This window comes from Aspergillus foveolatus (genome assembly GCF_047715535.1).
Source record: "Aspergillus foveolatus strain CBS 279.81 unplaced genomic scaffold BDW70scaffold_64, whole genome shotgun sequence".
NCBI classification, from domain to species: Eukaryota; Fungi; Ascomycota; class Eurotiomycetes; order Eurotiales; family Aspergillaceae; genus Aspergillus; species Aspergillus foveolatus.
Window position 1 is genome coordinate 68,350 of NW_027396128.1, and position 25,978 is coordinate 94,327.

The following is a 25,978-nucleotide window of genomic DNA, read 5'->3' on the forward strand; positions in this document are numbered from 1 at the left end:
TCGGCGCTATTGCTAGCGAGATTTCCGAACTCACCGAACTCACCGGGACTTGATACATGGCTGGTCTCTGGGAACAGAATATGCTCCATGATCTTATGTGGTCCACCAAGGCCACAGAATGGGCGTGCCGACCGCCTGAATGGCGTGCACCATCGTGGTCATGGGCATCTGTTGACTTCACTATCGCCTATGGCAACATCACGGCAGATTCAAGGCCGCTGGCCACCGTCAGAGCTGCAAATGTACCATGGAATGTCCTGCGCTCCATTTGGCGAAGTAGTCAGCGGGTCAATCGAGCTCCAAGGGCACCTCTCCCTAATAAGTGCTGACGACGTGAACAGTCGAGTCGCGAGAAAGACCTTGGATCCGCGTCTAGATATAAATCTCCAACCAGACAAATGGGTTCAGATGATGCTCAGACACTCTCAGGACATATATGGAATACGGCAGTTCAATCTCGACAAAAAGCAATTCGAAAACCTGCCGGTTTATGAAGGAGCGATCTATGGATTGGTCGCATTCAGTCGGGTTTGGGTATTTACGGATGAGGGAAAGGTTAATCAGACCTGCTTCTCTGGTTTATTCTTGAGAAAAGAAGAGAACAATACAGGTTGCTTCGAGCGAGTGGGAGCATTTTTCAATGAGACGAAGTAGTGGTTGGATCCACGCTCACCACATTGGAAGACTGAGTTAGTCGTGATTATCTGATGTGCCTAAGAGTCAGGAGGATACAAATCTCTAGATTGTTTCAGCCAACTCCTTATAGTGACTAGTAAGAGGAAGGCTACCAAAGACCGACAACTATGGTAGACCCGATTCTTAGGTTAGCAACTCCCATATGCAGCCGGCCCTATTGAGACTGGCATGTGACTATCCTACCAGGTCCACGCCGTGAGATTATTAAGCTGAAACGCAGGCAACATGGAGGGGCTAGGATATCCAGGAAAAAACATGACCACGTGAAAATTGACACAAGTGGCTCTCACCATTTGCGGAGATATACATGGACAGAGGAGGCGTAAATACCTGTTGAACTGCTGCATCAACAGTACTAATAAGTTCACTTATTCTACAATTAATAATCACTGCCTACATTAGTGCCATATTTCGCTATCAATAATTCAAATTTGTAGACTTCGCAGTAACTTTCAAGCACTCTTTACGCAAGTTTTGAATATATATATCTGTTAGGCTACATGAACAATTGCACCTAAGCAAAACAGCTTACAAATAGAATATATTTAATTTTGTTTATAGTTGTTTAGCGGAAACTCAAACTGGATGCTTGCCATACCCCTAACAGGGCCGAAATCCAGGCAAATTACCCAAGCAAGATACCTGAGATGGAAAAAGTTCTATTCAATCTTCGTGGTATCTACTCTAAACAAGCTAGCTAGGTTACTTCCCAGACACTTCCTCCTTTAAGAAATCGTACCCTCTCCTTACAACCTCCCATGAACTCCCGTCTGCGTCTTTGAACATATCGAACAGATGCGCCTTTCCCTGTGGCACACTGACTTCAGCACGAACGCCCATGTCCTTCAAAGCCTGCACAGTCCGTACACTCTGCTCATAGGGAATGAGATCATCATCTGTGCCATGAATGACAAATGTTGGCGTGCGATAAACCCCCCTCCGGATCTGCGCGTAGGGACTAACACGCTGGATCTCCTCAATCTCTGGTTGTGGTTGAGACATCAACTTCTCAGCATCGCTTGGAGGAAGGGAATTGCTAGAAGGCAATCCACGCAGCAGAACGGGAAGACACTGACCCTTCCAATTCATGTGCAGGACAATCCTTGATCGGGGGTCATCCGGTGCCATCCATCCCCCGGCTGGAGTCCTACCCGCCTTAGAATTAGACCTAGAGGTAAGGGGGATGTTGTAAGATGTTATCGGACGCTCCCGTACACCCTCGAGCAGGTTATATTTCATCACGGATAGACCATCGACATCCGTATTCTCTGGATAATTCGGCTGCGTCCAAACTGGGTCCTCGTAGTCGGTCGGGCAGTAAAAAGCCAGAATTGCGTCGGGAGGAGATAGGCCCCGTTCGATGGACGTGAATGCTGTTGTCATGGCAAGATGCCCGCCTGTCGACCAGCCTACAATGACAACGCGCGACGGATCAAGGGTCAAGCCAGGACACAATAAGTGCAACGAGCAAAGGGTATTCCGCACCCAGGCCATGGCGTCGCTTACATCCCGCATTGGCCCTTCTGTCAGCGTAGTCTCGGGGCACAGACGGTAGTCAATCGAGACCGGGAGGAAGCCTAGAGAGTGTAGGTGCGCCGTCTGCTTTGGACGAATGTCCTTGCGAGAGAGCATAATGTGGCCGCCTCCGTGGATCATCAGGGCTGCAGGGTCCGCAGTCAGCTTCACGGGTGTGCATAAAGGGATGGCCATAGATCTCACCTATCGGACGCGGCTCATTAGAGACAGAGGGAGGATAGTATATGTCCGCAAATAGGGGGATTCCGTCTGTCTGCTTGTACATAACACTCTCAACTGCCGTTTCTGTATCTTTGCTATCGAGTCTTGGTGTATAGGTCTCCTTGACGGCCGGCGCTCTGAAACCGGTAATGACCCTCAATGTACGTGCCTCGAGACTATCTCCATCCGTCCACGAAACATGCTGGAACCCAGCCTTGCGCATGCTTGTATTCCAGAAGTGTTCCGGTGCGATGGCATGCTGACGCCCATCCTCAAACAACCACCAACCCTCGAGCAGTCCAAAGACGAGATCAAACCAATATATGTTGCGTGTGAACTCGACCAGGGCCACGAATCCATCCGGACGGAGCATTTTGCGGATGTTTCCTGTTGAGATCTCGAGGTTCCTGGTGGCATGGATGCAATTAGTTGATATGACCGCGTGGAATTTTCCGATAAGCGAGTTGGCTGGCTCCTTTTCAATGTCGATGACCTGGTACTCCATGTAAGGCCGACCAGCGAACTTCTTTCTTGCGGCCGCAACGAAGGAACCAGACACATCGCTGAAGGTGTAGGTGAATGGTATACCAGAGCGCACAAGGTAGTCGAGGACATGGCCTGTTGTCCCTCCTGTTCCCCCTCCTAGCTCCAGGATCTGGAATGTACCAGAAGACGGTCTGCCCGAAAAGGCGTTTCCCAGAAAGCTACAAAGCAGTCGGGAGATAGCAGCGTACATTGGTCCGTTCAGGTACACCTCCGCCAGCAGGTCCCTGTTCGCCTTTGACCGGAAGAGCAGGTTCAGAGGATCAGCGGCCCCAGTCAAGCAATCGGCCAGCTTAGAGGCTGTGATATGAAGCAGCCCATGTTCAGAGGCGTGCTGCGGCGCTTTCGTATTGATCTCTTCCAGCAAGCGCGTCGATGAGGTGAGGTCGACAGGCTTGTCCGAGCGAACAAGACCAGAGTCGCTGGTGGCAACTAACATCCCATCTCTGAGGATGTTGTATAACTGCTGCACAAGTTTCTCGTGAGCGGGCAGATAATTCATCTTGGGTAGTCGGTCGCCTGGTTGCATCACGGAGAGATCGCATCCAAGCTGAGCAAATGCCTCGACGGTATAGGCGAGCACGAGCCTGGATTGAGCAGGGTAGACCCTCTTCCAAAACTCGTAGAAAGCGGTCTCCTTAGTATAGATATCGTAGTCGAACCGGATTTGCTCGAACGCATGCTGCGCGTTTTCGATGTCACTGCCCTGTGTTGTTAGCGATGCCGGAAGAGACGACAGGCTTTGCCCTATATCCAGGGCCGGTACGAGAGCAACTAGATCAGCAAAGGTCGAGTCCATGTTCAGCTGCGACATGTCGACGTCGCAGTTAAAGATCTTTTTAATGTCATTCGCCAGCTCAATGCTCAGTATCGAGTCGAGGCCAAGATCCGCCAGGTTGTTGGATGCCTCAATTATCCCGTCGTACTCCAGATGTTCAGCCAGCAGATCTGCGAGCCTGCTTACCGAGTCGTCTGGAGTGGTGATGCCAGAGGTGACAGCCCCTGTTGGCACGTCTGAATCAGAGTCAACAGAGTCCGCATCGGCCAGGTCCTCAGGCTGAGAGCCACTGTCATGCACGCCGAGGTACGAGGCCAAGCATTTCGAAATTGAGGCCACGTCTGTCAAGAGCGCGAATTCATCAGCAGGGATAGAGACATTGAAGACCTGGTTCATCTCATTCAAGACTTCTGTTCCTAGCAGGGAGTCTACGCCCAGGTCTGCGAGGATGTCGCCGTCGTTGATGTCATCGACCGGGACCTCGATGACGCGACTCAGCGTCTTCTTGAGCTTCTCAGAGATCGCTAAAGTCGGACCTGTTGTCGAACGCTTGGTAGCAGGCGGCAGCAGCACCCTCTTTGGTTGTGCTCTCAGGGCAGGCGACTGGACCGGCACGACCACCTTGACCGGGGCACCGTCTGCTGTATTGGCACGAGAGAGAACCCTCCCAAGCGACGAAATCTGGACCCTGGTAAAGTGCGCTCCAAGAATAAACAGTGTCAGTTCTCCTGTGGCTGCACTAAAGACAAATATATCATTCACAACCTCTTTCTCACTAGTCGGATGGTAAGAAGAGTGCACAATCCAAGAGGCATCGACGTCGGCCAGGCCCTCGGTAAAAGTCGCCCCAGACTGTACGCGGTCGACCTTGGTGCAGACGTAGACTTCCTTAGCACCAACGTCGGTTAGGCAGTTGACATGAATGCCAGCGGTCTGGATGAAATTGTCGACGAGTAATGGCCGCCGCGTGTCGGCATCCTTAACGGCTGGGGGCAGCCTGATCCTGCCCGTCACTTCTGCTCCGGAAGCATACACGCTCTGCACGCCCTTGTAGTAGTCTGCATAGGTGACGACTCTGCTGAAAAGCTGATACACCACCGGTCCTTGCAGGATATGACAGTCTGAGTCAGATCTCATCTCCTGGACACGGTTGCTGCTTACCAGACGGCCAAAGCGGGAGAACTCGGCCGCTGTTTTAGTGTCGTTTGCGCGTAGGATGACGGTCCCGGTGGCATGGAGCTGTTCCTCAGCTGAGACGCCCGTGGAAGGTCTACTGCAGAAACAAAACGTCCATGCCGTCTTCAAGAAGGGTGATTGTTGGAGCCGGAGGATGATGACACGGTCGCCTACACCCAGCGGAGCCTGGATTTCTAGATCCTCGACACTGGGTATAATCTGAGCCCCACTGGTGTCAGAATACACCTTCTGGCCAGCTTGGCAGGCAAGATCAATGTATAAAGGTGCAGGGCACAAGGGCTCCGCGAGCACAGCGTGGCCTTTGACAAAGAAAGAGTACTTTTCGTGCTGCGTGCTTATACGGAACTCTGCCTGTTGCTTTGTACTATCTTTGTACTTGACGAACGTCAAGAACTCCTCAACAGGGGTCTCTTCACTTGTTGAATGGGCGACTATAGCCTGCTCGGTCACTGTGTCTTTCCAGTCAAGCCAGTGTCTCGTCTTCTCGAATTGGTATGGGGGAAGCTCAAGCGGTTGATAGCACGCCCTCTCGCTCCGGTGGAAAGACCAGAACTGCAATTTATGACCGGACTTCCAGAGTTTGGCCGTCGCATCCGCCAGGGCTGCGATACCAGTCTCACCTGCGAGGTTAACAGCTTGGATCAGATGGTCTGAGGGGACATTCAGTGCATTGCGAATCATTCCAGCCACGGAACCTCCGGTGCCCACCTCGAGCCATGTGCATGGGCCCAACCTGGCTGCAATTCGAGCGAGGGCTTCCGTGTAGTAGACAGCGGTACGCGTATGCTGCACGATCATGGATGCGTTGAACTCGGTCCAAGATGAACCACTCGAGCACGTCTCGATGGGGTACTCCGGCGTGCGGAAGGTTAGTCTCTCAGCACACTGCTCCAACCCAGGCAGTAGCGGCTCAGTGAGTTTGGAATGGAAGCCATGAGAGACGGCCAGCCGTTTATACCTGATAGACTCCTGGGCAAGAGCGGCCTCCAGGCGATCAGCGGCATCTGCATTGCCGACTACAACGTGGCTGGTCGGTCCATTAAAACAGGCAATTTCTAGCGTTTCTTTTGGATCCTTGGTCTCAGCTGCTTTCATCAGGCGGGTGACGGTCTGGACATCTGCTTGGATCGAGACCATCGAGCCAGGCTCTGGGCCCCAGGCGTCTCGCATAAGCTTTGCGCGTCCCGTGATCAAATTGAGTCCGTCCTTCAGAGAAAGGACGCCGCTGACTGACAGAGCAGTCAACTGGCCAAAACTGTGGCCGATTAGGGCAGCTGGGGCAACCCCGGCGTCTATCCAGGCCATAGCGCAGGCGTACTGGGCCGAAAACAACGCAGAGTGTAGCAGAACGACATCAGCGATTGGCTCCTTCTGAAAGATAGCTGGAAAAATACTATTCAAACCAGCCGAGGTGAGGATATCATCGCAATTACTCAGATGTGTTCGGAGGACGGCAGAAGAGTCATAAACCTGGCGACTGAGACCGACTGACCTGGCCACTTGGCCACCAAATGCGAGAACAACCGGACGTTCTGTTGGAGTCACCGTCTGCAGCAAATTATTCCTGTTCTCAACGGCTGCTGACAGCTGGTCCTCCAGTTCAGCCTTAGAAGTGACCGAAGTAATCAGTGCATGTGGAAAGCCGTGGTTCTGGGTGTTGGCAAGCTGGAAGGCGAGACTGGCAAGGCAGTCTGGAGCACGGCTACGCAAAGATCGAAGTAGCTCTTTGCAGTACGCCTTCAGACTAGAAGCAGTATTGGCAGAAACGTAAATGGGACACTTTTGCAGGGTCCCCTGCTTCTCTGATCTTCCACCGGTTGGGGCCTCAGTCACGATCATAGCGGCATTGCTCCCAGCTGCACCATAGTTATTGATGCAAGCGGCTTTAAAGTCCGCAGACCAGGGCTGCGTTGTGTGTGGGATTGTCACCTTATCCTGCCCCAGAGGCGCAATCTTGGGGTTCAGTGTTGTATGGTTGGCCTGCATTGGGATCATTCCACGCTGCAGCATCAAGACCGTCTTGATAAGGGATGCCACACCCGAGGCGCCCTCTGTGTGCCCAATGTTTCCCTTGACCGATGCAACGGCGAGAGGGCCGGCTCGATCAATACCGCCGAATACGGTTCGAATACTGGTGAATTCGATAGGATCACCCACGGGCGTGCCGGTCCCATGGGCCTCGACAAACGAGACGTCATGTGGATGCAAGCCAGCCTCAGAGACAACCTTTCTGTAAAGTTCGATCTGTGACTCAGAATGCGGCACCGTGATGGCGGTCGAGTTCTGATTCTGGTTGACTGCGGCCGCAGCAATCACTCCCATGATTTTATCGTGATCGGCCAGAGCTGCAGATAGAGGTTTCAAAAAGACCAAGCCCACCCCTTCTCCACGACAATATCCATCTCCCTTTGCATCAAATGGCTTTGTTGGGCCAGTGGGACTCAGGAATGAAGCAGCAGCGAGATTCTGGTAGAAGTTAGGGCTCGTGTACAGACTGACTCCCCCCGCCAGCGCCATCGAGCATTCGCCCGTCTGCAGAGCCCGGCAGGCAGCTTGAATTGCTACAGCTGAGGAAGAGCATGCCGTGTCATATGTAATTGATGGTCCTGTCCAGCCGAAGAAATGGCTGATTTTTCCGGAGAGAAATGCCCTCAATGTTCCAAGGCTGGAGAATGCATTGGGTGGGTGTGAGGCCACGTTATCCGTATAGTCTGAGGCGCATAACCCCAAATAACACCCGACATCTTTGCTGGCCTTGATCCCTGCGAGACCAGAATACTCCGCCGACTCTAATGTCTGATAGGCAACCTGCAGCACAAGCCGCTGTTGAGGATCCATGCTCGCCGCCTCACGAGACGACTTCTTGAAGAAGCGATGGTCAAAGGCATCCACGTCATTGACAAAGTTACCCCAGAACTTGACTTTCTCGTCCGGCGATCTTCGTAAACCAGACGTCTTGAATCGTTCCTCGGGCATGGTACGGCACATGGATGTCCCTTGAGCTAGCAGCTGCCAGTACTCCTCTAGGGTATCTGCCCCCGGAAACTTGCAGCCCATGCCGATGATTGCGATGGGCTCTGAAGTCTGGATTCTTGCTCCCACAGCGTTTAGCGAAGTAAGCACAGTTGCAGGTGAGCTTTGGACAGGCACGTCCGTTATCCGCTGCACGGAAAGACGAGCCTGGCGCAGGATGGAAGGGGGAATGCACTCAACCAGACTGAATTGAACGACGCTTGTCTTCCCTCCGCTGCTGCACTTATGCAGAGCCGTTGAGATAGACGCATACCAATCGCAACGCTGAACTAGTATGGACTGAAGCAGCGTGTCGATGATAGAATCCGAAGAGAGAAGCTGCCCGTCGATATTGGAGTATACGGGAGCGAGCAACTCTAAGTAGAAAAACTGGAAGGCCGGATTCGACGCTACCAGATTTTGCAGACCCTCAAGAGCTTTCTTATGTGCGGGATGGTGGAATCGGCCTCGCAAATTGAACCGTTTGGCGGAAAATCCGTTTGACGCGAGCGACTGAGGGAGAGCGTCAAGCGAGGCCGTGGGTGCAGTGACTGTGGCATTTAATTCATCGGTAATAACTGAGATATATGCCTAGTACATCGTCAGCGGGTGCAATGGCCAGAAGGCAACGTACTTACGCCAGGGAATTGTGCGAGGGAGTCTTCCAGGCCCTTCTTGCCAGCGCGAGACCTGACAGCAACTGAGCTGACATCTGAATCTATAAGATCCAGATCTATATATGCACCAATTGCAACAGCCAGCCTCAACGCGACGCTTGCTTGACGACTCAACGCGTCGATGTCAGGGCTCGTGGCAACCGACACTGCTGTGAGGAAGCCCGTGCAGAAGCCCTGCACGCCTCCATTGTTCTGAACGGCTCTGAGAACATCCGCATGCCCCAGACCACCGTCTTCATCTGTATATTGCATATATAGGACGGTATGGAGGATGACCGTAAACGGCGTGGCGAATGTTGCTGGAAGTTCCGAGATCTCTGTGGCGTCAGGGAACTCTGAGTGGGATAGCCAGCGACATAGCTGCCGTAAAGCTTTCTCGGCAGCGCCAGCAACACGTTCAAGTGCAGGGTCGGAGACGGCCAATGCTGGCCATATCTCGGGCAGTGACTCGATCGAGATACGCAGCCGATATAGACGAGGGTCAAGGAGCAACGCCGCACGCAGTCTCGAGGCCGCCTCGACAGAGGGCAAAGTAGTTTGAGAACCGAAAACAAGAGCAGATGGTGCCGGAGACATGATGGAAGAACGGAAGATCCCAGTTTAATCTAACGTGTATGAAAGATAGAAAAAGAATGCTAAGAAGCACTGAACGACCGGGCCGAGGAAGGGGAATTCCGAAGGTCACTAAGTGTTGAAGGTCTATCGAACAATGTCAATCGAATCGCTCAGGCTCGACACACCTATGAACATACATAGACACAAGACAAAACAAAGGCAAAGCACCGGTGCTTCCCCGGTGCAGGTTGATATACAACGGGCGCCACAAGCAACCGTTCTGTCCATGATTCGATGCTTATCAGCCTCAATATGTCGTGTACCATATCGACCCTATACTCTGGACCAAAAGCTGATACACCGCAAGTTCGCTCTCTGCTACTATGCTACCGTGATACCATCCACGCGGGGTTCGATATCGCGTGTCAGACGGTCTCGATACTTGGGTGGACTGGATATACTCGGGTCTATCGCAAGGTAGAACTGGAATGGATTATATAGAGTGCACATGGTGAATTTTCACTGCAATCATTTTTCATTTAGGCATAAGCCGTCACGTACATCTTTTTATCATCGAAGATCATCATGGAACGCTTCCCCCGGTCCGCCGCGGACGCGCAACAACTTCTCCAGCTCGCCGAGCTGTTTAAACAATCTGCTGAGATAATCGCGGAGGAATGGAAGAGAGAGGATTTCTCTCAGACTAAGGCCGAGACCAACGGCACCAAGAGCAATCTAGGCAGCCAGGATACTGCTCGGATTCTCCCTAGTCCCCGTCTGCACGAGGCAACGCGGACTGTGCTTGCCATCACAGGCGCAGCAACGGAGCTGGTGGCAGAGCCGTACAGTCGAATCCAGGAAGTTGCCTGCCAGTATTTTGAGTCGCGGGCCTTGTTCGTTGCTGCTGAGCGGCGTATTCCGGACCTTCTTGCTGGAGCCGGTGAGGATGGGTTAAGCGTCGGTGAGATTGCTGAAGCCACTGGAATAGAAGAGCGCAAACTATGTATGCTGCCCAAGTTCTTTCCCGACCATGCTGTGAGCGAAGGATGCTGACTCATAGTATAGCTCGCATCCTGCGTTGTCTCTGCTCAATTCACATATTCCGCCAGATTGGAACTGATCGGTTCACCAACAACCGGATTTCTGCTGCCCTGCAGAATAACGAGCCACTGCGCGCATATGTCCAGCTCTTGTATGCACTCATATCCTCATTCCCGTGCCATTCACATCCTGACATGGAACAGCAATCTCGACATCTACACCGCATCTGACCAGCTCCCCAAGTATCTGCTTAGCTCGCAGGGTGCCTCATACAAAGTGCACGAGACGGCATGGCAAAAGGCTGTGGGCACTACAAAGGCCCGGTGGGACTGGTTAGCTGAACGAGTTTCACTCGACGAGGTGCGACCAAAGGAGGCTCCATACCCCGGACTACCGGATATCAGGCACCTGCAACCCGGTCCAGACGGCAAGTACACGCGTCCTGAGCTGGATAATTTTGGACTGGCGATGGTTGGCGGGGGGAAAGTTTCGGGGGCGGCGCATGCATACGGTAATTGACCCGCCCAACTTGGCGTAGTAAGACAAGCAGGGCAACTGACGAGTTAGACTTCCCCTGGGCATCCCTCGGCGAAGCCCTAGTTGTGGACGTTGGCGGCGGTGTCGGTGAGTGCGTCATTTTATACTCTGCTTCTAAAGCACAAGTCCCATCCATCCCAGGTTGATTCTAGATTCAACGAACTAACCGGAAATGACTGCATTCGATAGGCGGATTCGTCCTGCAGCTGCTACCAGCATATCCCCAGCTACGATACATTGTGCAAGACCGCGCCGAGGTTCTGCAGCAGGCACAGGAGGAGATCTGGCCAGCTGAAGCCCCTGATGCTGTAGCCGACGGCCGGGTTCAGTTCATGGAGCACAATTTCTTCCAGCCGAACCCCGTCAAAGGGGCGGATGTTTACTGGTTACGTGGGATCTTGTAAGTAGAGCCTCGGCGCCATTCAATGCTCCTACCCCTCTCTGTAAAGGGCCGGACCGAGCTGACAGCGCCACGCAGACACGACTGGTCGGACAGTTACTGCGTGCAAATTCTCTCAGCTCTGCGCACCTCAATGGCTCCCAGATCGCGCATTCTGGTATGTGATCAGGTCATGAACACTACGGCTGGCTGCGACGAGATACCCCCTGCCCCGTCGCCACTGCCGGCCAATTATGGCTATTACATGCGGTACCCGCACCACCGGGATTTGGCGATGATGTCGATCATCAATGGAATTGAGAGGACTCCGGCGCAATTTACGGAACTGGTGAAGCAGGCTGGTCTCAAGGTGAACAAGATCTGGAACTGCCGGAGTATGGTTGGGATTGTGGAGATTGGCTTGTAAGTAGGGTAGCAGGGCAGTGGTATAGGGCGTCCAGCGCGATAAATGTGCAAGATTTTCATAAGAGAAAGAACCAGCAAGATCGCCATCACCGCCGTTTCAGCTACATGGGGTTCGGCGATTGCACCCAATTAGAGATTGGTATCTAAACTGTCAGTGCTGTCATTAGTACATGAGGGTCGCACATGTGCAGGCTTCTTCTCTTCCGCAGAACGCCCCGTGCGTGACGAACTGCAGGTAAGAAGTTAGCGCCAACAAACAGGACTGATTCCGATATTCTGCTCCATCCATCCAAGGAAGGCCGGGTTGATTTGGACAATCTGCTTACTTGATGTCGTGGCGGAGCAGTAAATCATTTGCGTACACTTTTCGCGTCAAAAGAATAGATGCCAAGTAAATCTGACCATGGAAATTATTATCTGGCCTATAGCTCAGCGCTCCTACATCCTGGGTATTGTAGATCTGGACTCGGTATAGGCAGACGAACAGACGTAGACTCCACCCTCCATTAACATCACCATAGATTGCCGGGGTGTCTGTCCACTTGTTGGCGGACACCTATCCTGGAGCATAAGTCATTCTGCAGAGAAGAGAATCAGCCTTTGCTGATCAAAGCCGTGACTTTGCACGCGAGGTCCATTAATTTGACTCTTGCGGCTCTTAGTCGGATAGACGCCTCTGCCTTCCTTAGTCCTGTTAGCTCTAGTATTCCAGCCTCTCGGTGTATATACCGGAGTTTAATTTCAGGTTAAGCTTCAGCCAGACCGTTAAGAGGCAACGACTATCCAGGAAGACCCGGAGTATAAGGCGGGGGCCGCCAGGGTTTGCTGAGCCTGCAGGCCGTTTCAGCCAAATCTGGCAGCCGAAATTGGCCAGTCAATCGCGATGCTTTCAATCCTTCTCGGCCTCACGATCGGTCTCCGCATCTTCAGCTGTGTTTCTAATCTTCTTGCTCACTGTTTCCTGCAGTAAGAGGCCCCAAACCCAGGAAGCCGAGGCTGTACATTGGCGCCGTTGGTCTAGGCACTTCGTCAGCCTCAACATCGTTTGCGCTACTGCTTACCATGCAGAAAATGCTCCAGCAGGGCGTTTCTTCTCCTTATATATTTTCGCTGATGGGTAGAGGCGTGAGATATACAGTCTTCCCGGCGAGCAATGGCTGGTCATATATCAACCCCTAAATACTTCCCAGAATACCTCCAAGAATGAACGACACTTCTAGCCGGCGTCGCTGGTGGACCCAAGAGGAAGATTGTATCCTTCAAGAAGAAGTTAAACGCCAGAGTACGTACCTTTACCTCGACCTATACTATGGCTATGCTTTGGCGTGCTTTGGCCAGGCTTTGGCGTGCTTTGGCCAGGCTTTGGCATATGCTCTGCAGTGCCGATCACTACTAATATAGCCTTCTAGTACAACTTGGCGGACATCAAGGCGCAAGAAACTGGAGCGCAATTGCAGAGAAACTGCCGGGCAGAACGAACAAGGACTGTCGCAAGCGCTGGACCAAGATCAGTCTGAGCAGTCGGAAAGGGACCTGGACTGCCGCGGAGGATCATCTTTTGCGCAAAGCCGTGGCCAGATTCGGCTTTCAGTACGAACTTTCCTTGGTCAATCCTTCATCGCCATTCAACTAAGCGCTCGCAGGTGGACCAAGGTTGCAGAGATGGTCGGCAGCCGTCACCCTGACCGTAAGCATCTCCACCCAATTTGGGTGCAGAGTCTCATCTCGGTACAGAATGTGCAAAGCGATGGCATCACTCACTTGATCCCAACGTAAAGCGCGGTCCCTGGGCGGCGGAAGAGGACAGCTGTCTTCTCGAAGCCGTGCAAAAAATTGGCCGGGACTGGAAAGAGATCGGACGAGAGCTCTTCCCCAGTCGGTCCACGACGGATATCAAGAACCGGTGAGCGCGTGTTGATGCGCCCGGAGCGTGGATGATCCATTACTGACGGAGACTCAGCTATGTTATCCTAAGCCGCCGCCGCGTGCCCTCTCCAGCCAGCCTTGAGAACTGTTCGAGCATCGATATCGAAACGCATTCGTCGCCTCTTGCGGACAGCAAGCCACTCATCCCAACCGAGTCGCTCACTCCCGAGGTCGACTTCTCTATCGCTAATACTCCGTGTGAGCTGGATAGCTCCAACTTAGCCCCGGATACCCTAAACCTAAACATGACGCTGCCCTCTGACCTCCCTTCCTACCTGTCTCTCCCTCTTCCCGACACAGCCGAAACAGATCTTGCTCTTGACGGGTCCAGTACAGCATGGGAGGTACCGGACTGGACGGCCTTTGACAATCAATGTCTCTTCACGCCCGACGCATCCGAGCTTGACGGCAGTTTTACCAGCAGTAATCATGAAGAACCACCTCGACCATTACCAATACACGATATCCCGGGCCTCAGCACGCTTGTCCTCGAGGATCTTCGGCCGGAGACAGTCAACCTAGTGATCGATACGCTGCTGAGGACAAACTCAAAGTTTGGAATGCGAATGTACAACACGGGGTCCTAGACGATGTATCTGCTCAGTAGAAATAGAAGACTCTTTTAGAGTAGGTAGAAAGGAAAGAAGAAAAAAAAGCCTTCCGTTTCACCTCGGGGTATTTTATGCAATGATAACTTGAGGAATCGGCAAGTTCTTGGTGTCGTGTCGTACAGTGTAACGCCGGGCATAGGAGCGATAAATCAGATGTGCAATCCTGCTACGACCGGGACCACGCCGCCAAAATATTTTGCGAAAATTTGTCTGAGAGCAAGATGTTATAGCACTAGAGACTGAGGGCTCTCGGCTCTGCCTCTGTCAGATATGGCTGCACCTGCATTGGCTTCTAGTGTACGTCCCTGTGCACAGTACTAAAGATGGGATGCAAAAAGTGGATGTGGATCCGTGCTCCTTAACTCTTTAGTGAATAAACCATTATAAATGAGATAGATAGCAAAAGATTAGCCTCAATCCTACTGCTCTGGCCTTATGTGATGGGTTGATAGTATAGGGCACCAAGCTCCAGGATATCACAACACGGGGCTGCGTCAAGAGTTCGATGATAGCGACGCTTGCTGGCGTCTAGATTCTTCCTTTGCCTGGAAAATTGATATGAAGGGCAACGGTACCCGGAGCAAGGCGTGCATACAGGTCGACAACATACTGGGAACCATCCGAGGGAGGGGTGGGGGGAGACGTCAAGTAAATCAAAAAGAATTCAATTTAATACAGAGCAAATCTTCTATCTCCTCTCTATATAGCATACTAGTACAAAGCAAATTACATCGAAAAATATATTATAAGACGAAACCACACAATGCCCTTCCTAAAGCAGTTCACAAATGTGAAAGATGCATGCATAATATATAACAAGCTGCGTCTACGCATCAGCAAGAATCGAGTCGGCAATTCTCTCGGCTAGACCATCTGGAAGACAATGTTAGTGTTAAGATCCCAGTAATTGATACAGTTGAGAACTTACAGATGATCGAGATAGGGTGGCCTGGGGTGAGAAATGGCATGACCGAGGCGTCCACAACCCTGAGACCAGAAACCCCAATGACTCTTCCTTGCGTGTCGACAACTGAGTCAGGGTTATCCCGTGGGCCCATGGCCGCCGTGCAGCAGGCATGGTGAACAGTGTTGGACGCTTCGCGCAGCCACTCGATGATCTCATCGTCGGTCTGCACGTCTGCACCAGGATACGATTCGCCTCCAAGGGTAATGCCAGCCATCGCGCGGGTCGCCATCAACGCCCTCGAGCGCCGAAATCCGGCGACGGCGACTTCGATATCACCCGGGTGCGAGAACCAGCGCGGGTCGATGATAGGGTTTACCTCGGTGTCGTTCGAAGCGATTTCCACCGTGCCTCTGGACAAGGGCGAAACCACTGCGGCGGCGATGGTCAGGTAGTTGAACCCATCATTCGGCGTGACCATGTAGTTATTTTGGTCCCCAAAGTAGCCGTAGACAGGTAGGTACTCGAGTTCCGGCCAGTCCTCTGGGAGGCTGGCGAGGGCGTCTTCGGTCTCAGTGCTGAAGTTGCTTCGCAGCTGCTCCGGCACTTTCTCCCAGCCCAGAATGTCCACGCCAGTATTCGTGAGCACGCCGCGAGGTGGGTTGCTGTTGTATTGTCTTTGTGCCTCGGCGATGAACTCAGGGATGCTATTCGAGGAGCCGGTAATGGCGTTGACTCTGTACGAGGGGCCGGCGAGGGTGTGGTCTTGCAGGTTCTGTCCGACGCCTGGTCGGTCCGCGACGAGCGGGATGCCATAACGCTCAAGATTGGCCGCAGGGCCTATCCCGGACACCATCAAGAGCTGAGGAGTTTTGAATGCTCCCGCTGAGACGATTACCTCGTTTCTGGCGGAGAGCGTATATTCCTGTCCCTCTGAGCTGACCCGCACGCCGGTGGCGACAGTATCATTGCTGAAGAGAATCCGCTTCGCGTGCGTCGACTGATAGATGATCAGATTCAGATTCCGTCCGATAAGAGGATCGAGGTAGGCTGTCTTCGATGACGCGCGTTGCTGGTTGCCAGGCTGGATGGTACTCAGGGTATAGGCGGACCCGATAAGCTGGCCGCCGTTCAAGCCACGGATGGCCGCAAGACCAATGTCCCTGAAGCCACGGACGAGCCATGAGGCAAGACCGTTGGCGTAGTTGGGGTAGGTCACGTCTAGTCGTCCTCTTCGCCCCAGGACAGCGGGATCGTACGTCGGGGTTGCATTGCGGAAACGGAGGTTGTTGTTTGGTGGTGTGAACCTTTGTGACTTCATGATGTAGGGGAGCATGTTTTCGAAATTCCAGCTGTCGTCGCTTACGTCTTCTGCCCATCTGTCTAGACTGCCCTTTGTTGGGAGGTGGTAGGTCATCAGGTTTCGCCCCGTGCTGCCTCCTAGGACTTTGCCGCTCGCATAGTGGACAGAGGCATTGTTCCATTCCTGACACCATATCAGCACAGAGTAGGACGTGTATGTATGAAGCAATAACGTACCGCCTGAGGTGATGTGACAAAGTTCCAGTCGACAAGGTTGTTGGTCCATTCTGGGTCTTTGCCAATGAAGAAGAGCGAGTTGGCTGGGATCTGACTCAGGTTACCGTTCCCATATTCACTGTACATGTCAGCGTCAGAGTGACAGATAGATGAACCTCAAGAAGGGGCATACTATAAGCTCCCAGCTTCCACCAAGGCCACAGTATGACCTGCTTCTGCGAGCCGGTATGCAACAGGGGCACCTGCATTGCCGGCACCTATCACGACATAGTCATACAAGGCATCTGTTCCAGGGACGCCAAATGAGGAACCAATCGGGGCAGCCAGCGTAGGTGCCGCTAGCGAGAGAAGGGCGAACTTGAACAGGTATCTCAGCGCCATTATTCTCGTTCTTTTGTTGCGATAAAGATTTTGTTTTCGACCCAACGAGGTTTCCTGGTTATAAGGGCGAGACAAGGACCCGAGTGACACGAATGTCTGCCGCACCTGGGGCTAAAATAGCCCAAAACAAAGGATGTGGCTTTGAGCCTCGTATAGAGATCAGCATGACTGGGCTTAGACTGCGCCTGCCGAGATGATGGAGCTGTAGTGTGCCCTGAAGGAGTAGAGTAAGAGCACGAGCGAATAAAAAAAGCAGAGCGCCATCTCAGCCATAAGCTGTAGATTAGGCCACTCAGGTTCATCGTCTCTTCACCTAGACTTGGAGGATGTGATGTCAATGCAATCCAGAAACTTAAGGCCAAGATCCATTGTGCCTGGCATTAATCCCTGTTCATGCATGGCATTGTATGACAGCAGTTCATCGGCAGTCCGCTGCCTCGTGGTTTCTAATTTTGCTTCTAATGTCAGATCGCGTGAGATCTGACGCTGTTTCGGTGTTCTAGTGCCTCCATCCCTGCTAGAGGCGAGCTGAACATGGCGTATCGAGGTCCGTACTCGGGTCTCCAGGAATAGCTTCACCCAGTTAAACTTGATAAGCGAGCCATCAGCCCTGGTGGTCTTCCTCCAGATCAGCAATGGCTCGAAACCAGCAACTCAGGCCGTTCAAGCGTCCGGTAATCCGGTTATATCCTGCCGCGGATGAGACAGGGTTTATCCGGACTCTACCAGAAGTCGTCGAGTTCAATGCGCAGGAGAATCCTGATCATGTCTTCTGTCTACAGGCGAAGAAAAGTCCCGACAGTTTGATACTCTCGCTTGTTTCCGTTACGAACCATCAGCTCAAACAGGCTATTTCACAATGTGCCGGTTGGCTGAACAGCAATCTCCAGCTCCAACTCCCGTCACTTGTCCATGGATCGGTGGAGAAGGGCGCCCCGGTTGCCCTCTTGATGGAGAGTGACCTAGGGCTCTTGATATACGAGATGGCTCTGGTCGGACTGGGCGTACCGGTGCTATTGCTCTCTGCCAGGCTGAGCGCCGCTGCTATTAACAGTCTTCTTCAACGCACCTCTGCTGCAGCCATCATTGTCTCCGGACGCCTCGAGGCCACTGCAAGAGAGGCAGCAGAGACTCTGCCTGCAGCAGTCTTCTCGCCTCTTCCTTTCGAGGCCTTTCTCTCCACCAATAAGGGTCTGCCAGAGAATGATTCTATCTGCCACCCATACCACTACATTGACGAGTCCGATCGGAATGTCCTTATCCTCCACAGCTCTGGCACCACGGGCCTACCCAAGCCCATCTACGTCTCGCATCGACACTTACTCTCGTTTGTCAACTGCCACCGACTAGATCTCGAGTGGGAAGCCCAGGGGGTTAACGTATCCACTCTCCCGCTCTATCACGGCTTCGGCCTTGTCGCCCCGGCCCTCGCTATGGGCGTCGGTAAGACGGTCTGCTTCCCTCCAGGCTCTACAGTCCCTAGCGCCGGAGCAACACTCGACCTGCTGAGGATTTCGAACGCCGCTTCCTTCATGACCGTTCCATCCATTCTGGAGGATATTGCCTTCATGGGTGATGAGGGCATCCAGGCCTTGGCCGGGCTGGACTATGTGACTTTTGGCGGGGGAATCCTCAAACCCTCGGTGGGCGAAGAGCTGGCTGTCCACGGCGTGAAATTGCTGAACCACTACGGCACCACCGAGAGTGGCCCGCTGGCGCCCATTTTCGTCCCTCGAAACGAATACAACTGGCGCTTCTTCCGTCTCCGAGACGACCTGCGCCTGCAGCTGGATGAGATTGCCCCGAACGGAAACGAGAGACGGTTCAGGCTCACCACGTTCCCCTTCGGCTTGGAGCAGCCATTCGAGATCCAGGATCAGCTCGTCTGTAACCCTGACTTTCCGGACTCGGACTTTAACGCGGTCGGGCGCAATGACGATACGATTGTTCTTGCCACCGGCGAGAAAGTCCAACCACAGATTCTCGAAGCGACGCTGTGTGAATCCAGCCTAGTGAAGTCGGCCATCGCATTTGGGGAGCACCAGTTTGAGATTGGCGTGCTTGTGCAGCTGGCTGCCAACATACCTCCAAAACATTACAGTAAGCTCAAGGAACAACTGTGGCCGCTCGTCGCAAGGGCGAACGAGAGCATGGATGACCATGCACGGATCCAGTCCAGCGAGGCTGTCCTAATAGTTCCCGGCACAGTCACGATACCTCGAACTGACAAGGGCTCGATCGCCCGGAAGGACGTCTATAAGATGTTCGAGGCGGAAATTGCTGGAGTCTACCGCGAGCTGGAGTCGGCTGGGCCAGTGCTCTGTCTTAATATGGAGACCCTGGAGGAAGATCTCAAATTGCTGGTCTCCCGCTGCGCTGACTGGGCCCCTGACTGGGCCGTCACTGACGACCTCTTCGAGCGCGGGATGAACTCGCTGCAGGCGATCCGAGTGCAGCGCGCCCTGGTTGCCGCCGTGACTCGGTCTCTGCAGGACGTCTGTCGACCAGAACGTATTGGCCGAGACTTTGTCTATTCGCATCCGTCGGTGCGTGCTATGGTCGAGTTCTTCGGGGTACCAGTCAATGGACACCAATTACCAAACGGGTTCTCGACTACCGGCTCGGCAGTGGACCAATTCGTCCAGAGGTTCGCTCTCCCAAGCAAGGACAGCAAGGCTACCGTGCTGCTCACCGGCGCCACCGGTAGTCTAGGCTCTCACTGTCTGGTCTCTCTCACTCAGTCTCCCAATATCAAGCGCGTAATCTGTCTTGTACGACCAGAAAAGTCGTTTTCTGATCCTTTTTTGCGACTACAAAAATCCCTTGAGTCAAAGAAGCTGCACCTTTCCTCGACGCAATGGTCGATGGTGGATGTGCTGGGATGCCACACGGCAAGCCAGCATCTAGGCCTCACTACAGAGCAATACACAAGTCTCCAAGAATCAGTCACCCACATCCTGCACGCTGCCTGGCCCATGGACTTCCACTGGAAACTTCCCTCTTTCCAGTCTCAATTCCAGTCTCTCCACAACCTGCTCGCTCTCGCTCGAGACATCCACAACTGTCGACCGAGCATCAAACCCCGACTGACCTTTATCTCGTCCGTCGCCACAGTCGGCCAATACGCTCGCGTTCACGGCGTCCGCATGGTTCCTGAGACCCCTGTAGACTCAGTGGAATGTCTGAATCCCATTGGCTATGCCGAGGCCAAGCTTGTCTGTGAGCGGATGCTGGAGCATGCTCAAAAGCATTACCTGCATGAGATGGCAGTCAGTTACGTCCGCATGGGCCAAATTGCTGGATCCAGTACCACGGGGTTCTGGAATATCAACGAGCATTTTCCAGCCCTGGTACGCTCGTCACTGCGGATCGGAAGACTGCCCCGGCTACCAAATGTACATTCCCCCCTCCCCAAACATCATCTTCACCCCATATATTTCTCAGTATCCGCTAATACGCGTATAGACCCTATCCTGGATCCCCGTCGACCTCGCCGCCCAGAGCATCACAGACCTGCTCCTCTCACCTACGCCCGCAGATCTCATTTACCACATCGAGAACCCGATCCGTCAGTCGTGGCATGATATGCTCCAGTGCATCGCTGCGGAGCTGCATCTCTCCGCAGCCGATGCACTTCCCTGGGATGAATGGCAAGAGCAGGTCGCAGCCGCAGGCGACACAGACAACCCGGCGAAGAAACTCCAAGACTTCTTCGCGAACGACTTCATCCGTATGGGGTGTGGAGGGGTGGTTCTAGGCACAGATAAAGCACGAAAGGCGTCTGCTACTCTGCATGGAGTGGATGCGGTCTCTGAGGGGTGCGTGAGGGGGTATCTGAGGTATTGGAAGGAGATTGGGTGGTTGAAGTGATGCGGCTACTAGGCATTATTCACTCTCTATAATTCTTTAAAAAAACTTTTTTCTTTATTTTAGAATGACGAAGTGCCGAAGTGCAAAGATTGACGTACCTGCATTGATGGTTGATGGCTGGGATCATGACGCCATGGCTCGGTCTACACATAGGGCTATATCGGCGATAGCCCTGAGACCGCAAGCGTTAGCTTGGCTGGGCTAGGCCGTATCCGGGGTCTATGCAGTCTAGACTCCTGGCCTTGATATTGGAGTCTTCTGACACGGAAGGCAGGCCGCGGGTTTGGTACTAGTGGTAGTCGCCGCATTAAAAAATCACGATAAATTGCCCGTACAGATCGGGTCTAATATGCCGAGGTAGTAGGTTGGTAACGTCCACGTCAAGGCTATTTCCCCCGACCTGTTTCCCCCGAGCAGTCCAGGCTTGGATTATTGCACTAGAACGCCATTATATCAGTTCAGACAAGGCAAGGAGAGCAATGGCTTTTATGTTGATGTGTCTTCCACTAGAAATCCTGATAGTACCTGATAAATACCTGTGCTTACGTACTATAGAGAGCTCGCTTCGCAGAAATCCTTCATATTGGGCTGACCAATGAGAAGAGCGCTTAGTAATGGGCCACCGGGTATCGGCACCCTTATCGCCGTTACCACCGATGGCTCCCATCAAGGCTTGTCCTCTTTATCCTGTGTTTCCCCCACGGGTCATGACTCCGTCGCAGCCTCGAGATGAGATCCTCTCAAGACGATGCGGTTCTCTTCTGAAGCCAAGATTGCCGAGAGCGGGGAACAGCCACCGCCCGCTGGGTCGCGGTCGGAAACTGGATCTGAATCCACCGAGGCTGAAAGTGCCGATCCAAAAGCCCAGAAGTGGTACCAGCGCAGCCTCAACCCACTGCGCTGGCAAAAAATCCCCCCGGTACCTGAAGAACGGACGGTGTCGCGTGAATATGGGGCCTCGTTCTTCAGTATCGCCTCCTTTCAATGGATGGCCCCGTTGATGAAGGTACGTCGTTCTCGCGCGTGTCACGTGCCCAAGCTAATCGCCTCCAGGTCGGCTATCTACGCCCGCTGGAATTGCAGGATATCTGGACCGTCAACCCGGATCGAGAGGTAGAGGTTTTGACGAGGCGTTTCGAGGTTGCCCTTGAGAGGAGAACAGGCACTGGGGCAAAGCAGCCGCTGTTCTGGGCCTTGTACGACACCTTCCGCTTCGAGTTCCTGCTCGGCGGTTTCTGCCATCTGATCTCTTCGCTGCTGATCGTCTTCGCTCCGTACCTGACCCGTTATCTGATCGCCTTTGCAACTGAGGCCTATGTTGCTCAGCGCTCGGGCCAACCGGCCCCGCATATCGGCCGCGGGATGGGCTTTGTCGTCGGTATCACCGTCATGCAGGCCATCCAGAGTCTGTGCACGAACCAGTTCCTCTATCGCGGGCAGATGGTCGGTGGTCAGATTCGTGCGGTGCTAATCCTCCAGATCTTCAATAAGGCCATGAAACTCTCGGGTCGGGCCAAGGCCGGCGGCGTCCAGAGCCCAGAGCAGCAGGAAAAGATCAAGGAGCTTAAAGCGGCCAAGGACCGAGCGCTGAAGAAGCCGGGATCGCCTCCGGCAGATGACAAGGGGTGGGGCAACGGTCGCATCGTGGCCTTGATGAGTATCGATGTGGATCGTATCAACCTGGCCTGCGGCATGTTTCACATCTCCTGGACCGCCCCGGTCAGTATCATCGTGGCCCTCATCCTTCTGCTGGTCAATCTGACCTACAGTGCTCTAGCCGGATTCGGACTATTGGTTATTGGCATGCCCTTTCTGACTTATGCCGTGCGCTTTCTGTTCAAGCGGCGGCGGAACATTAACAAACTGACCGACCAGCGTGTTTCACTAACGCAGGAAATCTTACAAGGCGTACGGTTCGTCAAATTCTTTGGCTGGGAGAGCAGCTTTCTGGATCGCCTGAAAGAAATTCGGCGCCACGAGATCCGGTCGATTCAGACGCTGCTGGCGGTGCGAAATGGGATACTGTGCGTGTCAATGGCGATCCCCGTCTTTGCGTCCATGCTGTCCTTTATCACCTACGCCTTGTCAAACCATGTGCTGGACCCCGCGCCGATCTTTTCGTCTCTGGCCCTCTTCAACTCTCTCCGGATGCCACTCAATCTGCTTCCGTTGGTCCTTGGCCAGATCACCGACGCCTGGACCGCTCTGAACAGGATCCAGGAGTTTATTGTGGCGGAGGAGCAGAAAGAGGACATTGAGCGCGATGAGCACATGCCGGAGGCTGTCAGAATGGACCGTGCTTCGTTTACCTGGGAGCGCAAGGCTGCAGACAAAGAAGCCGAGCATGTTGAAAAGAAAGCCAGTCCACGGCCAACAGAGCCGAAGAGTGAAGCTCCCACAGATTCCGCCGAGAGTGACGAACCTTTCCAGTTACGGGACATGACCCTGGATATCCGCCGGGATGAGCTCGTAGCGGTTATTGGCACCGTTGGCTCCGGAAAGAGCTCTCTACTAGCTGCGCTAGCCGGGGATATGCGCCTGACGGACGGCAGCGTCCGGTTGAGCACGTCACGAGCGTTCTGTCCCCAATATACATGGATTCAAAATACGAGCCTCCGCGACAACATCCTATTTGGAAAAGACTACGACGAGAAATGGTACGATCAGGTCATCGATGCATGCGCATTGAAGCCCGATCTGGAGATCCTGCCCAGCCGCGACGCAACTGAGATCGGCGAACGGGGAATCACCATTTCCGGGGGACAGAAGCAGCGGTTGAATATCGCTCGAGCCATCTACTTCAATGCCGAGCTCGTTCTCCTCGATGATCCCCTGTCTGCCGTCGATGCCCATGTCGGGCGGCATATTATGGACAAGGCCATTTGCGGCTTGCTCAAAGGGCGCTGCCGGATTCTTGCCACGCACCAGCTCCATGTACTCAGCCGGTGCGACCGCATCGTAGTCGTGGACGACGGCCGCATCCATGCAGTCGGCACATTCGATGAACTCTCCCGAGACAACGAGCTCTTCAAACAGCTCATGTCGACGGCTTCGCAAGACTCCAAAGAAGATGAAGAGGAAGCCACCGAAGTCGTCGAGGAAGAAGCTGAAAAGCAGGCCCAGCAGGAACCCACTAGACCGGCAGCAGCCCTGATGCAACAAGAGGAAAAAGCAACCGATTCCGTCGGCTGGGCTGTATGGAAAGCCTACATACGCGCCTCGGGCAGCTACTTCAACGCCCTCGCCATCCTTTTCCTCCTCGCCTTTGCCAACGTCGTCAATGTCTGGACAAATCTCTGGCTCTCCTACTGGACATCCAACCACTACCCCTCCCTCTCAACTGGTCAGTACATCGGCATCTACGCCGGACTCGGTGCGGGCTCCGCCCTAACCATGTTCATCTTCTCAACCTACATGTCAACTGCCGGCACGAACGCGAGCAGGCAGATGTTGCAACTTGCCATGACCCGCGTCCTCCGCGCACCCATGTCCTTCTTCGACACAACGCCCCTTGGCCGGATCACCAATCGCTTTTCTAAAGACATCGGCGTAATGGACAACGAGCTCTGCGATGCGATGCGCATGTACGCAATCACCATTACAATGATCGTCTCCATCATGATTCTCATCATTGTCTTCTACCACTACTTCGCCATTGCTCTGGCCCCACTCTTCCTCCTCTTTTTGATGGCAAGCAACTACTATCGCTCGTCTGCGCGCGAAATGAAACGCCACGAGTCCATCCTCCGCTCCGCTGTCTACGCCCGCTTCAGCGAAGCCATCACTGGTACAGCCAGCATCCGCGCGTATGGCGTACAGAACCAATTCCGCTCCTCCCTCCGCAACTCCATCGACACCATGAACGGCGCGTACTTCCTAACTTTCTCCAATCAGCGCTGGCTTTCCGTGCGCCTCGACGCCGTCGCTGTCCTCTTGGTCTTCGTAACGGGTGTGCTAGTCGTGACTTCGCGTTTCGACGTCTCTCCTTCCATCTCCGGGTTAGTGCTAAGCTACATCCTAGCCATCGCACAGATGCTGCAGTTCACCGTTCGTCAGCTCGCCGAAGTAGAAAACAACATGAACGCCACCGAACGAGTGCACTACTACGGCACGCAACTGGAAGAAGAAGCACCAGCCCACATCCCCTCCAACCCAGTCCCAGAATCCTGGCCGCCACACGGCGAAATCACATTCAACAACGTCGCCATGCGCTACCGCCCCGGTCTCCCCTTGGTCCTCAAAAACCTCTCGATGAATATATCCGGCGGAGAGCGCATCGGAATCGTCGGACGAACCGGGGCCGGAAAATCAAGCATCATGTCTGCGCTCTTCCGACTAACCGAGCTGTCATCAGGCCGTATTACCATCGACGGAATAGATATATCCACAATTGGACTGCATGATCTGCGCTCACGGCTAGCAATCATTCCGCAGGACCCAACGCTGTTCAGGGGGTCTATCCGCTCGAATTTGGATCCGTTCAATGAACACAGCGATCTTGAGCTGTGGGATGCCTTGCGAAAAGCCCATTTGATTGAATCTGAGACACCAGATTCCGCAGTCGATGCCTCGAATCCAAATGGCAATGCCAACGCACAGAGACTATCGCTCGACACGGCGGTCGATGAAGAGGGTCTAACTTTCTCGCTGGGTCAGCGACAGCTGATGGCGTTGGCGCGTGCTCTTGTTCGGAACGCAAGGATCATCATCTGCGACGAGGCCACGTCGTCGGTCGATTTTGCGACAGATCAGCGGATCCAGGAGACTATGGCGCAGGGATTTCAAGGGAAGACGTTGCTTTGTATTGCGCATCGACTGAGGACGATTATCCACTATGATCGTATTTGTGTCATGGATCAGGGTTCGATCGCGGAGATGGATACGCCATTGAATCTGTGGGAAAAGGAGGATGGGATATTTAGGGCCATGTGTGAGCGCAGTGGGATCTCGAGGGAGGATGTTGTCGGGCAGGTGGAGAAAGAGTGAATATACGTATAGATATGTCTCAGACCACGCCTAATTTGGTTACAATGCAGCAAAACTACGAAGTATGAAAACATGCTATGAGAATTGAAAATGCGTTACTATACACTCTGGGCCAGCCGCCTGCAAGGAAAAATGTACGTCGAATTGAACTCCGAGAGACACCAGGAGAAATGCATCCACGCG

General features: G+C 53.5%; 6 protein-coding genes across 6 annotated transcripts; 4 read left to right on the forward strand and 2 right to left on the reverse strand.

Annotated features, from left to right (window-relative positions):
* Positions 1-1,398: 1,398 nt before the first annotated feature.
* BDW70DRAFT_171009 (uncharacterized protein) lies at positions 1,399-9,216 on the reverse strand (the record flags this gene model as incomplete). Its single annotated transcript, XM_073743090.1, has 4 exons — positions 1,399-2,357; positions 2,416-6,807; positions 6,991-8,554; positions 8,602-9,216. The coding sequence occupies 4 exons, from the start codon at positions 9,214-9,216 to the stop codon at positions 1,399-1,401; spliced, it is 7,530 nt and encodes a 2,509-aa protein (XP_073592616.1).
* A 564-nt stretch (positions 9,217-9,780) lies between these two features.
* Positions 9,781-12,099, forward strand: tpcA (O-methyltransferase tpcA; the record flags this gene model as incomplete). Its single annotated transcript, XM_073743091.1, has 7 exons — positions 9,781-10,198; positions 10,261-10,387; positions 10,440-10,747; positions 10,804-10,860; positions 10,963-11,173; positions 11,252-11,575; positions 12,066-12,099. 7 exons carry the CDS (start codon positions 9,781-9,783, stop codon positions 12,097-12,099), a joined length of 1,479 nt encoding a protein of 492 aa, XP_073592617.1.
* A 682-nt stretch (positions 12,100-12,781) lies between these two features.
* On the forward strand, positions 12,782-14,091 carry BDW70DRAFT_153039 (uncharacterized protein; the record flags this gene model as incomplete). The annotated part of the gene is made up of 5 exons (XM_073739553.1): positions 12,782-12,860; positions 12,988-13,168; positions 13,222-13,265; positions 13,313-13,481; positions 13,539-14,091. The coding sequence occupies 5 exons, from the start codon at positions 12,782-12,784 to the stop codon at positions 14,089-14,091; spliced, it is 1,026 nt and encodes a 341-aa protein (XP_073592618.1).
* An 850-nt stretch (positions 14,092-14,941) lies between these two features.
* On the reverse strand, positions 14,942-17,025 carry BDW70DRAFT_171011 (GMC family oxidoreductase; the record flags this gene model as incomplete). The annotated part of the gene is made up of 4 exons (XM_073743092.1): positions 16,731-17,025; positions 16,559-16,676; positions 15,044-16,505; positions 14,942-14,988 (listed from the first exon to the last, which is right to left on the reverse strand). The coding sequence occupies exons 1-4, from the start codon at positions 16,937-16,939 to the stop codon at positions 14,942-14,944; spliced, it is 1,836 nt and encodes a 611-aa protein (XP_073592619.1). The 5' UTR covers positions 16,940-17,025.
* A 549-nt stretch (positions 17,026-17,574) lies between these two features.
* Positions 17,575-20,809, forward strand: BDW70DRAFT_171013 (uncharacterized protein; the record flags this gene model as incomplete). Its single annotated transcript, XM_073743093.1, has 2 exons — positions 17,575-20,289; positions 20,405-20,809. The coding sequence occupies 2 exons, from the start codon at positions 17,575-17,577 to the stop codon at positions 20,807-20,809; spliced, it is 3,120 nt and encodes a 1,039-aa protein (XP_073592620.1).
* Positions 20,810-21,557: 748 nt separating this feature from the next.
* On the forward strand, positions 21,558-25,795 carry BDW70DRAFT_163203 (ATP-binding cassette transporter YOR1; the record flags this gene model as incomplete). Its single annotated transcript, XM_073741260.1, has 2 exons — positions 21,558-21,815; positions 21,863-25,795. 2 exons carry the CDS (start codon positions 21,558-21,560, stop codon positions 25,793-25,795), a joined length of 4,191 nt encoding a protein of 1,396 aa, XP_073592621.1.
* Positions 25,796-25,978: the final 183 nt, after the last annotated feature.